The sequence below is a fragment of the Camellia sinensis genome, chromosome 11 (genome assembly GCF_055761805.1).
Source record: "Camellia sinensis isolate YWXY chromosome 11, ASM5576180v1, whole genome shotgun sequence".
Taxonomy (NCBI): Eukaryota; Viridiplantae; Streptophyta; class Magnoliopsida; order Ericales; family Theaceae; genus Camellia; species Camellia sinensis.
The window spans coordinates 7,597,916-7,611,735 of NC_138971.1; the positions used below are offsets into that span (position 1 = coordinate 7,597,916).

Consider the following 13,820-nt stretch of genomic DNA (forward strand, 5'->3'; position numbering starts at 1 on the left):
AAAACATACACTACTTAATGTAAACTTTGCAAGCTTCTTCTCAAGTTTCAACAAGTATTAAACAGTGATCTCAGTCTAACCTACTTGTAAATTGCTACAAATTTCAACAAGTGTTTAAACAATATACTTAGCCTTTACTTCAACCTGTAAATTTCTGTATACCTCAGCGGGTGATCATAAACTTGTAAATTGCTACAAATTTTAACAAGTGTTAAGCATCTTCCTTAGGGTTAAGCAACCCATATATTGCTATGAGAACTTAAGCAATAACCTCGGCTTAACTTCAACTTGTAAATTGCTACAAATTTCAACAAGTGAAGATAAGGAATCAACTTAATTCCAACTTGTAAATTGCTACAAATTTCAATAAGTGAATTAAGGAAATAATCTCGGCTTAACTTCAACTTGTAAATTGCTACAAATTTCAACAAGTGAAGATAAGGAATCAGCTTAATTCCAACTTGTAAATTGCTACAAATTTCAACAAGTGAATTAAGGAATAATCTCGGCTTAACTTCAACTTGTAAATTGCTACAAATTTCAACAAGCGAAGATAAGGAATCAGTTTAATTCCAACTTGTAAATTGCTACAAATTTCAACAAGTGAATTAAGGAAATAATCTTGGCTTAACTTCAACTTGTAAATTGCTACAAATTTCAACAAGTAAAGATAAGGAATCAGCTTAATTCCAACTTGTAAATTGCTACAAATTTCAACAAGTGAATTAAGGAATAATCTCGGCTTAACTTCAACTTGTAAATTGCTACAAATTTCAAGAAGCGAAGATAAGAAATCAGCTTAATTCCAACTTGTAAATTGCTACAAATTTTAACAAGTGAATTAAGGAATAATCTCTGCCTTTTCTTTGCCCTCAATGTGAACCTGAGTTTGACTTGGGTTCACATTAATTATGTCTTCAATAAACATCAATGCATAACTTTATCAATCATATGTGTTGAAAGAATTCTGAAAAGACTTTATTGATGATATCGGCCAAAAAATGATGCACATCTAATGATAGAAAAATTTTAAATTACAAGTATTCCAAGGTCTAGGCAATGCTTTGCCCTCATTGTCCTCAAGCCGATAAGCTCCATTGCCTAATACTGAAGTAATTCTGTAGGGTCCTTCCCAGTTTGGGCCAAGCTTGCCTTCCCTGCGATCCTTCTTGTTCCCGACGACTTTTCTTAGGACTAGGTCGCCGACTTGAAAATCTCTTGGATTAACCTTTTTGTTGTAAGCTCTGGCAAGCTGTTGCTGGTATATTGCAAGCTGAATTGCAGCTTTCTCTCTTCGTTCTTCCAACAAATCCAGATCTCGGGCTAAGAGTACGTCATTGGTGCCATTCTCTACTCCCTGGGTTCTGATCCCTGGGATGCCGATCTCCAATGGGATGACTGCTTCTGTGCCATAAGCCATGGCAAAGGGGGATTCTCCTGTTGATCTTCTCGGCGTAGTCCGATATGCCCAAAGTACGTTGGGCAACTCGTCTACCCACTTTCCTTTTGCTGCCTGCAGCCTCTTCTTTATTCCATCCAGGATTACTTTGTTGGATGCCTCTGCTTGCCCATTGCTTTGAGGAAAACTTGGTGTTGAGAAATAATTCTTGATTTTGAATTTTGCACAAAAGTTCTTGATGAGTTTGCTGTCAAACTGTGTTCCGTTGTCGGCAACTATTGCTCTTGGAATCCCAAATCTGGTGATAATGTTTCTCCATATAAAATTCTTGACGTCCACATCTCAAATTTTGGCAAGAGGTTCTGCCTCTATCCATTTTGTAAAGTAGTCCGTTGCTACCAACAAGTATTTTCTCTGCCCAGTTGCCTGGGGAAGTTGTCCAACCAGATCCATGCCCCATTGGGCAAACGGCCAAGGACTGGATACTGGGTTCAGGTCAGCAGCTGGCTGATGTATCAAAGGTGCAAACCTTTGGCACTGTTCGCACTTCTTCACATAGGCTTCGGCATTCTTTTGCATGTAGGGCCACCAATACCCCTGGGTAATGGCCCTGTGGGCTAATGATCTGCTCCCAGCATGGCTTCCACAAATTCCTTCATGAATTTCGTAAAGAAAATCTTCAACCTGCAAAGGGTGTACGCACCTTAAAAGCGGCCCAGTGAAGGACCTCCTGTAGAGATGGCCTTCTGCTGTTAGACTGAATTTGGCTGACTTCAGTCTGATTTTATGTGCTTCCTTATGGTCTTCTGGCAGCTTCCCCTCTTTTAGGAATGCAATGATTGCATCCATCCAGCTTGGTCCCAAGTCCACGTACATTGCTTCTTGTTCGGTGCTCTGTTTATCTATGCTCGGGGCCGACATGTAGTCGATCATAATTGTCCTTGTTTTTCCAGTTTGAATGGAACTGGCCAGGTTAGCCAACGCGTCGGCGTGGGTGTTGTCATCTCGGCTAACTTGGAGTAATCTGCAGTTCTGAAATAGGGCTACCAATCTGATGACTTCCTTTGCATATGCCGACATTCTTTCGTCCCTGGCTGCAAATTCTCCTGTTGACTGGTTAACAATGAGTTGTGAATCACAAAAAACAATTACCTCATCTGCTTCTGCTGCTGCTGCCAGCTTTAGCCCTGCAATTAATGCTTCATATTCTGCCTCATTGTTTGAGGCTTTGAACCCCCAACGGATGGACTGTTCTACTATTTCTCCATCTGGAGATATCAACAGTACTCCGGCCCCTGCTCCCTGGCGGTTTGAACTTCTATCAACGAATAGTCTGAATGAATCGCTGATGTAGATGCTGCAGGGTCTGAGCTTCTCCTTCTCTTGTTATTTTGTCTTTGGTTGGGATTTTTTTTGCTTGTTGGGACAATGCTCATCTTGGCTCGACGGAGCCTGATGTGCGATGGTTTCAGGTGTGAGTTCTGCGACGAAGTCGGCCAAAACTTGACCCTTTATTGCTGTTCTAGGCCTGAACTCCAGGTCAAACTGGCCCAGGGTTACTGCCTATCTTGCTATCCTTCCTGTTAAGTCTCCTTGTTGCAACAAGGATTTCAGTGGGTGCTCTGTTAGGACCACAATCTTGTGTGCCTGAAAGTAATGGTTCAACTTCTTTGAAGCCATTACTAAGGCCAGCATTAATTTTTCCAGTGGTAGGTATCTTGTTTCTGCGTCGGCCAAAGTTTTACTTACATAATAAACAGCCTTTTGCTTCCATTTTTCCTCTCGAATTAGCACTGCACTGATTGCGTGTTCTGAGACTGCTAAGTACAAAAACAGTTCCTCCCCTGGTACTGGGTTGGAAAGAACCGGAGTTGTGGTCAAGTACTTTTTTAGGTCGGTTAAGGCGGCTTTACATTCTTCTGTCCATAGGAAGTCTGTGGCTTTTTTCACCAGGTTGAAGAAGGGTCTGCACTTATCTGAGCTTCTGCTGATGAATCTGTTTAGGGCTGCGGCCCTTCCAGTAAGCATTTGAACTTGCTTTGCTGATGTCGGGCTCTATAGTTCCAGGATGGCCTTGATTTGGTCTGGGCTGGCCTCAATGCCCTTTCTTGTTACCAGATACCCCAAAAATTTACCTGATCCAACTCCAAAGGTGTACTTCGAGGCGTTGAGTCGGAGCCGATATCTTTTGAGTATGTCGAAGACCTCTTTTAGGTCGGCAAGATGACCCTTTGATTCCTTGGTCTTCACGACCATGTCGTCGATGTAGACTTCTACTGTTTTGCCAATCAGGTGCTTAAACATCTTTGTCACTAACCTCTGATAGGTTGCTCCTGCGTTTTTCAACCCAAAAGGTATTACCTTGTAACAGTACAGGCCTTTAGGGGTGATGAACGCGGTCTTCTCCTCGTCTGGAGGGTACATGGCAATCTGGTGGTACCCTCTGTATGCATCTAGAAAACTCATCCTTTCATGTCCTGAAGTAGCATCTACCAGTTGGTCGATCTTGGGCAGAGGAAAGCTGTCTTTGGGGCAGGCTTTGTTGAGGCTGGTAAAGTCTACACAAACCCTCCATTTGCCATTCTTCTTTTTTACTACTACTGTGTTGGACAGCCATGTTGGGTACTGAACTTCTCGGATGGCCTTGGCCTCCAGGAGTCTGTCTATCTTTTCTTCTACAGCTTCGACGTGCATCAATGTCGGTCTTCTGGCTCGTTGAATCACAGGTTTTGCCGACCTGTCGACATTCAGTCTGTGGCAAATGACCTCGGGGTCAATGCCAGGCATTTCGTAAGGTGTCCAGGCGAACACCTCTATGTTTGCCCTAAAAAAATCTTCCAGTTCTCTTTCTTCTTCTCTAGCTAAGCCTGAGCCGAGAAGAAAGAAGCGCTCTTCGTCGCCCTCTTGGATGAAAACTTTTTTTAGTGCCTCTTCGCTCTTTTCGGCTGGTTCTTTCCCGACGTCTTCTAGGACCTCCATGTCCTCATCTTCAACTTCTGCTTTCCTTGGCTCCCGTATACTACAGGTGGACTTCATTGCTGTCATGGAGCAATTTTTTGCTTGCAGTTGATCTCCTCTGACTTCTTCAATCCCATGCTCTGTTGGGAACCGTAGTACTTGATGCAACGTTGAGGGAACTGCCCCTATTGCATGCAACCACGGCCTTCCCAAGATGATGTTGTATGGTGAGGGCGCGTCAATTACCAGAAATTCTGTCTTGATCTTCTTAGTGCCGGCTTGTACTTCCAAGCTTGTTGCGCCCAGTGGCCATATCGGCGTTCCATTAAAGCCGACCATCGGGCCGCTGGATTGTTCTAAGTCATCAGGGTGAAGGTCCAGCTCCTTGTAACATCTGACATACATGATGTCACAAGAGCTGCCTTGATCTATTAGGATGCGTTTCACTTGGCACTCCCCAACCTGGAGGGATACTACCAAGGCATCATTATGCGGATGTTGGACCAATTCCAGGTCGGCTTCAGTAAAGGCTATCATCGGCCCTTGGCATTCTTCTGGCCGATGTCTCTTCTCCCCGACTTGGTAGACATGCTGTAAATGTCTTACCCTCTGGGTCTCCCCTCTGACTTCGTTTTCGTTGACCCTTGAGTGGATCACATTAACCACCCTCGGTCCTCCTGCTTGTGATAGCTGTGCTGGGGGAGGCGGCGCTGCTGGTGCTTGAGGCAACCTTGCCTGTTCTTCCCTTGTCCTGGCTTCATCGACCAGGTACCTCAGAAGGCCTTGTCTCACCAGGTCCTCCAAGTGTGCTTTTAAGGCTCTGCAACCTTGAGTTTGGTGCCCTTCTTCATTGTGGTAGGCACATCGTCTACCAACGTTCCTTCCCATGAATTCCCCTGGTGCTCTTGCCGGAGCCCTGAAATAAGGTTGGTTTCGAATTTGATCTAGGACTTTATGGATTGGGATTCGGAATACCGTCGTTACCGCCTGTTTACTCCTTAACTCTGTTTCTTGTTTGGTCGGCCCATTGTTGCCTCGGCCTCGCTTCGGCGAGCCGTTTCCCTTTTCTTGCTTTACCTCTTTGTTTCCCAATGTATCTTCTTCGGCTCTGGCATACTTCTCAATTCTTGCCATGAGTTCTTCCATGCTTTTTGGCAATGTTTTTGCCAAAGACTTCCGTAGTGGGCAGTCATCTTTCAGGCTGTTCTTGAAAGATACGACCGCTACCTCTTGGTTGCATTCGGGTATTCGGTTGAACACCTCGTAGTACCTCTTCGCATAGGCCCTAAGGCCTTCTTCCTTGGTGATTCTTAGAGCCATCAAAGCATCAACCCTCAGGGGTTGTAGCTTGTTGGTCACGAACCTGGCCACAAACATCTCGGCCAGGCCTTCCCATGTCTTTACGCTTCCCTTTGGTAATTTATGGAACCAATCAGATGCAATTTCCCCAAAGGATGAGGGGAATACTTTGCAGAGCAACGGCTCGTTCCCGTTATATAACGCCATTGAATTCAGGTATAGTCCAACATGAAAGTTTGGATCTGACTTACCATCATAAATTTGAAACCTCGGCATACTGAATCTCTTTGGTGGTTTGAATTTTTCCAGTTCCACCGAGAAGGCTGTCTTCGGCTTTACTGGGGAGTTTACCTCGGCTTCAACATTATGCTGCCTCCTTCTGAGGTAGTCCCTCAGGTTTTCTTTGCTCCTCTCTGGAGCTCGGCTGTCTTTGGATTTTAGTCTTTTTGGTACACTGCTTTCGGCCTCGTGGTGGGCCCGCTTGGATCTTTCTCCACGGGTTGTGTCAAAGCAGAGTACTTGCCCTTGAACATGCCGATGTTCTTTGGGCTCTGGATTCTTCATGTGGTGCGTCCTTCGGGACTCTTCTTGCCTCGGCTCTTCTCGTCCGACTTCCCTGGAAGGCCAGTGAGAATGCCTTCCGCTCCTGGTATGCTGAGGGACCTCGGGGATTGTTTTTCTTCCGCCCTTCTGGGTGTTGGTTGCTGGTATCGGCGTATCTTGCAGCGGGTATGGTGGCTGCATAACATTATTCTGCATCATGAAGTTGACGACTGACTGAAGGTCTGCCAACTTGTTCGCCAATTCTTTTACTTCCTCATCCCTCCGTAGGCACCTGTCCCTCTATACCTGGAGGTTATCTTCATTGTAGTATTTTCCTTGGTTTGTCCTTTTTGACGTGTCGCCCTCCTAGATGACGTCTTTCTCTCTGTGACCCTGGTCACGGGCTTCTGTATTGTGGTTGTCTCCTTCAATGTCAAGGTCAATTGGTTTGCCACTCCCGGCAGGAGCGTCATCCCCAATTTTTTCTTGCTGTCCGTTACTGGCCATCTATTCTTCCTTCGTTCCCACAGACGGCGCCAAATTGTGTGGGTGAAAATCTGACCACACTGCTTGCTTAGTGATCAACTGGAGAGCACAGGCAGAATAGATGACTTCAGCAACCTGTAACAGAAAGAAAAGGCTCCGGCGGTGGTTCTTCCACCCGGGGGCACTCCGACGATCAAGTCAATATATCTCTCAAAGATAATCAAGTGCTAAATTTAATACTCAAAACATAAATTGCATACCTTAGACCCACGGGGGTGCCTCTCTTTTATAATATATTCAATCCAAGTCCTACTAGAAGTATGACTTCTATGAACTCCAATTCAGTGCTTACTTTGGACTCTTTAAGAGATAAAGATAAACTCCGTAAGAGCTTTATCCTTATCTTGGTTAAGTCCCCTCTTCGTCTTAGGATTCTTGTCCCTTATTCGCTTATCTCGGATTCCGATATCTTCGGAGATAACTGCCACGTGTTGGTATTCAGAAAATATATCCCCACACTAAGCAATGACTTGAAAACATGTAAGCCTACATGGCATTTAACTGATTGTTAAACAGTGAATTCTGATATATAAAAGTATGTTGTTTCTCATATTCATTCCGCACATGGGTTATCTTTATATTATTTTGAGGGCGTAACACATGTCATTACTTCAAAAAAATGACTACGTCGCATGACAATATATATATATATATATATTTTTTGAAAATTTAGTTATTATTTTTACTTTTCAGGGTTTGTGAAATTGAAACTGAAATCGTAAGTTTTTAGGAAGGAATGTGGGGGTATTTTAATAATTAAGATTGAATTAGAATGGTGTGAATTTAATCTCCTTAACTGACCATATAGGAATGGCATTTTGGTGATAGTTTCAAGTCTTAAATCATGGAAAGGACTGAGAGAACTAAAACTTCCAGAAAAATGGAAGTCAAGTGTTAAAAAATGAAGAGGATAATAGAACCTTCTCACAAAGTGACAATATGATTGTCCCTAGTACTCAGAATGCTCTTTTTTTTTTTCTTTTTTCTTTTTTCTTTTTTTGTCCTTCTAGATTCAGATCATTAATATGAACATTCTTTTTTATTAATTTTGAGTTTGAGGTGTAAGGCAGAAAACTGTAGGTCAAAGATGATTAAAGTACCTGACGGCCAAGTGACTGAATCTAAAGCCGGCCTTGCATGCTGCTACATACAAATGTGTTGATGTATGATAAGATTCTGCAATTCCATTCTCAATTTTATTGTGAGTGGGAAAGAGATTCTCCACATCATTGCCCCATCAGCACAACATAAGTTTCCTCATATTAAAGTTGAACTACAACTGTTCAACTCTTATATTTTAGCCCGATTAAGTTGAACCAATTAACATTTTAAAAAAAATAAAAAGTAAGAGAAGAAGAAGAGAACAAGGCATTAGCCTATGTAAAAAATATTTTATCTGTTAAATGCCATATTTGATATATAGATAATGGAGGGGTATACATATCTGTTATCAACAGTAGTAGCATGCAAAGCTGAACTTTTTTTTTGTTGCTCAGGAGATCAAGGCACTGTGTGTGTGTGAGCAATGCCTTCTAGCCTTTGCTTTGGTCTATTACTAAGAGAGAGGAATGGCATCATAAAGCTAAATGCCAGCTCAAAAGCTTAATTCACAATGCTCACACACAGTCAGCAAGACCTAAGCAGCCAATGTGTCATTGCTTTGTAGGATTGAATGATTAAAATGCTGACCTAACTAATTCCATTATTTTACTTTCATTCACCAATTGCACAAAGAGTTTGATTTCCCAAACTCTTTCCATGAAAACAAAAGTTGAAATAAATTTAAAAACAAAAAAGTTTAAAAGTTACTTTAGAAATGAAAAAAATATTGAATGCTCACTATGGGTAGTTTTATGGAATTTCTGAGAAACCATTGAACCGACGTAACTGTACAAACCAACTCAAATTTTAAATGTTTTTTATACTTCTAATACAGTCATTTCATTATTTATGTTCTTTAAATATCTTGATCATTTTTCTGTTTATATAAAAAAATATAAAATAACCAACTCATGTGGATGAGGCAAAGATGACTAAGACTTGGACCTTCTGCATATCTCTTTTCTGAAAGAAACCAGACACATCATTACCTTCTTAATACCAATTTTTCTTTATAGAATGCCTTTAACTAAGACTTGTGTGCTTTTTTATTCATGTGGATGAGGCAGAGATGACTCATCATGCAACTAAAATTTAAGATCCACCAACTTACTTGCCTTTTCTACCCCTATATATATGCATTTGCTGAATCCATTGCTAGAACCATCACACTAAGCATATCCTCAGCCAATACATCTGACTATCACAGAACATTCCTTGCCAAAACCAAGGAATACAAAACAGAACCAAATTGGAGCAATTCGTCAAATATGGAGCAGATTCTGGCACATGTTATTGGAATTCCAGTAAGCTCATCATCAATGGCATATCCAAACAAACTTTTACAGGAACCTGCTAGCCAATACCATATTCTCTATTCTTCAAATGGACCTCTAAAATTAAAACATAGTAAGTTTATTTCATCCTTTTTTTTCTTTTTTTCTTTTCTTTTTTTTGTACCTTACTAGTTTTAAGTGATTAAAATTGAGACACTGTTTAGCAATTGATTTGTGACAAATGTGCAGATAAAGAAGATAGGGTGAATAAACTTGGAGGAAAAGCAGACAACCTTGCAAATGGCATACGTGAGCTTGGTAACTAACTGTTTCCTTTCTTCAAACGAGTCTGAGAATAACTCAATTCAAGAATATGAATATTCTTTTGTAGAAAATTATTTACTGTTTATTGATATGTACCATATTAAAATCTATATTTTTTTTTGCTGCCAAAAAGATGGCAGAAAAATCAACTGGAAAGTTTTGAAATAAATATATATATTAACATCGAAATAAAATTGCTTTCTTTTCCATAGTTGTATTAGTGTCAACCAACATAATATGCTTTTATGTGAATGTGAGTCTTATTGCATTTTGTGAAAATTTCAGTGAGATTGGGGCCTAAGATCTCCGAAATTGTGAAGGGGAAACTACGCTTGGGGGCTAAAATTATTCGAGTAGGTGGTTTGGAGAAGATTTTCAAGCACAATTTCAGTGTTAGAGAAGGAGAGAAGCTGCTAAAGGCTTCCCAATGCTATTTGTCAACAACAGCTGGTCCAATAGCAGGCCTCCTCTTCATCTCCACCGACAAGGTTGCCTTCTGCAGTGATAAATCCATCAAATTGTCTTCTCCAACTGGTGATTTTGTAAGAATTCGTTATAAGGTTTTGATCCCGGTAGAAAAGATATTGAGAGCCGGTGAAAGCCAAAATGTGAAGAGACCATCACAGAAGTACATTGAAATAGTTACTGTGGATAATTTTGATTTCTGGTTTATGGGATTCCTGAATTATCAAAAAACTTTGAAATATCTTGAGCAGGCAATCTCCCAAGCTCGGTGACACACAACTTGGCTCATAAGTGATCCAAACAGAGATTTTTTTTTTGTCCTGCTCTATTATATCTAGATGTGTTTATATTAAGGAAACAAAACTATACTGTATTTTGTAGTCACTGTTATATATAATTAAAATTTAGTAGTTTTCTTTGATCATACTTTGACCACTGCCATGTGGCACTAGTAGGACTTATGGACTAGGATTGCTCATGGAAGCCTGGCCAACCCAGGCCTCCATGTTGATCCGGTCCAATTTTTGCTCTCAGACTTGTAATACTCTACTCCGACGTATGAACAACAGATTGATCATCTTGAACCAACTTAGTGTGCTCTCTTGCATGTAGTCAGGTTTGTTCGAGTCTTCGGAGTATCAAAATATTTTGATGCCCGTGAGACTCAACCAAGCATAAGAAATTGAAACTCAACTTTGAAATGAAATATTAAAAAAAAACACAAATGATGCACTGCAGACAATTTTGACTGATGATTTATGGGATTTGTAAATCAGCAACGAAAAAAATTCCTTAACTCGTCAGCAAGGAATTCTATGGAGGTCACAGAGTTACAAACTCAACCAAACATCAAAACTGAATTACCAGCTCTTAACCCACAACTCTTCTTCTTTGTCATTCTCAAAAATCGTTCTAACATTATTCAGCTGTGTTTACAGAATATTGATAGGTATCTATAGAATTTTAACAGATTAAATATGTTTTTCTACTTGGGCTAAAGCCATGTCTTCTTTTTCTTGTCTTACTATCTGTCTTTTTAAATTTTTTATTTTATTTTAAATTTCTATGCTAATTGGTGCAATCTAACTGGGGTAAAGTTCAAGAGTTGAACACCAGTAGTTCAATGTGGAAAATTATTTTGTGCTGATGGGTCAATGATGTGGCAATTCTCTTGCCCACTGACAATAAAATTATGGAATTGAATAATCTTATTATACATCTACACGTACCTAGTAGCATACAAGCCCGACTTTAGATTCACTGGGTCAAAAAAAGAGTACTTTAAGCATTTTTAATCCCCAACAGGTCTGGTAGGTAATATTATGCACACTCAATATGTTATATGTACCCACGGCATTTTACATAGTACATATTTTTCTAGCTATCTTCAGCTAAAAACTGTTTTCTGTTCATTTCACTTATCTGTTATGTTAATTGGATCAAGGGAACTGGGAAACAAGTTTCAAATCAAATCAACAACACTCATTAGCCTTCAAAATTCAAGAGCTGGAACGGATATTGAACATGTGAGAAAATTGTGCTGATGGGGCTATGATGTGTAGATTCTCTTTCCCACCACCGATAAAATCAAGTATGAATATATATATATATATATATATGCATGTGTGTGTGTTATCAGGACGTAGTAGTGTGCAAGGCCGGCTTGGAGAAGTGTTGAAGCATTTTTCTTTAATCTGCACTGCACTGGCCTACAAACACAATCCTTTCACTTACACCTCAGGCTCAGGAAAAGATGAAAAGCATTTGGGTGATTTAGTCCTATCCGATTCTGACTTTGTGACCAGCCTCTTTTCCTTCCAAATTAAGTAACACTGGATCTGTTATGTACAGCTGCAGCAGAGCTGGTGTTCTTGTTCTTCTGTTTACCTATTTTTGCTAGGAAAACAAAGAAAAACAGAGTTGCTGGAAGACGGTAAGGAACAGAGAAATCAAAAATTGGTTTGCTTCGAGGGAAACCCAATCCTCCAATATCACACAAGAGTGGAATAAAATTCTGGTGGTTCATTTCAAACTGTGATCAGTACAATAAATAGGAATAAAGTGAACCACTCTGCTAAAGTTTAGCACCCAATATCACACTAAAATAGGAACAAACCCACTATCTCACTAAACTAGGAACAACCAAACACAAATCTGATAAACATGAATATGAAATTTACATTCTCCTAATGTCAAGTAAAGACTTATTCAACTGATTTATTGCAACTAAAGTCCTGCTCCAATGGAAACATAACAGGATCGATGTCAACAGTACTGGAATTGTACCCAACTTGGATTCTGTGGTTTCAATTTCAAGTATCAATTATTATTATTATTATTTTATAGAATGATGAATTTGATGACTAGATTCTCGCAGGACAATGGTGTGGATTGCACCCATCATGGCCAATAAGATCAAGGCACTCATTTAAAAATTAAAAATTAAAATAAAATAAAAATTCAGTTAATTTTTTTGTTGGGCCAATAGATAATATCAGATCAGTAAAATACATGGTCATCATTCCCATCTAAGTTGACAGAATGTAAGAGCTACACCCTTACATGGAGTGTTATTTTTAAGATAAAAATATCTTAAACACCTTCAAATTTACAAATATTCCACTCTCCTTCCCCTCTTTACAATTTTCCCCAATACTCCCTTGCCACCACCCCCAACCCTTCCCTTCCCACTACTATTTCCGTTGTCCACCCCAACAATACAATACCATGGGAAATGGTTGCACATATTTGGTGTTGTCATAGTTGCATTGGCTTAATATATCTTACCATTTATATTTATTGCCAATGCAGTGATAAAACATGATATAATGAATAAACGTGGTCACCATTGCGTTATTCCCTAACATCCTCCGTCCTCAGTGTTCCCTCTATGTTTCAAGAGTGGTTGATTACCCACCATTTTGCCGTCCAGTGTCCATTATTAATTATTAATTGGAGTAATACTAAGCATGCTATTTTCTCATTTTTCTTGTTTGGGGGGGGGGGGGAATTACCCCTCAGTTGTACTATCAAAAAATTACTACAGATTCATGACAAATTTTATGATTTTAATTATTAATGTGTATACAGTTTACCATTTATTTATAATTTTTTAAAGTGTACACTGCACTGAAATTTCCCCTTCTTTTTTCCTTGAGTAAATTAAATTACATCATAAAATTGGCTCTTTTTTGTTTTTAACTGGTGTGACGCTAAGCATCCTATCTTCTCGTTTTTTTCACCCCGAGTAAGTTAAATTTCATCCTAAAATTGTTTTTTTGTCATTTTTAACTTTAAAAAAAAAAAAATACAGATTTTTTGAAAGAGTTAGGTTTACCTTGTGCTTTTGTTAATTCTCAACTTCTGTGTCATTTTGCTTTTACCCATTCTCTGTTTTGGAGAGGACATTATTTAATTCTGCTATCCAATTGTTGAGGATTGCACTCATTATAAAGTATTGCATTGTTTGTTTTGATAAAAATATTATCTTGTGTTTAGTTAAAACCTTGAAACTAAATTGACATGGTGTTGTCAGGTGATAGTTGTGGTGGCGATACTAGTAAAACTTTAAATTTGAAAAACAATTTCCCACCTTCCAAAATTAGAAAACATTTTCCTAACAAATTGAACAAAATATATATATATATATATATATTTTGATTTTGATTTTCTATTATGCCAAATGCCAAAAAATGTGATAACCATTTTTCAAAATATATTTTTTTGCCCAAACAAAACAGAGCAATTAGATCAGTATTGCTACGAGTCCAAAACCATTGTTTCGAACAATAACTTGCATGTTTTAATCAGACAGATCCAGCAGCATAACCAGGATCACAAAATAGCTCAATCTTTGGGAAATTATTTGGGAGTTCCTTTGTGGTCTAAATAAATGCTCAAGTAAACAAGAT

At 39.4% G+C, this 13,820-nt stretch overlaps 1 protein-coding gene across 1 annotated transcript; it reads left to right on the top strand.

Annotated features, from left to right (window-relative positions):
* The first annotated feature begins 9,009 nt into the window (after positions 1-9,009).
* On the top strand, positions 9,010-10,497 carry LOC145803057 (GEM-like protein 4). Its single transcript, XM_082896412.1, has 3 exons — positions 9,010-9,253; positions 9,370-9,438; positions 9,730-10,497. Exons 1-3 carry the CDS (start codon positions 9,115-9,117, stop codon positions 10,179-10,181), a joined length of 660 nt encoding a protein of 219 aa, XP_082752538.1. The 5' UTR covers positions 9,010-9,114; the 3' UTR covers positions 10,182-10,497.
* Positions 10,498-13,820: the final 3,323 nt, after the last annotated feature.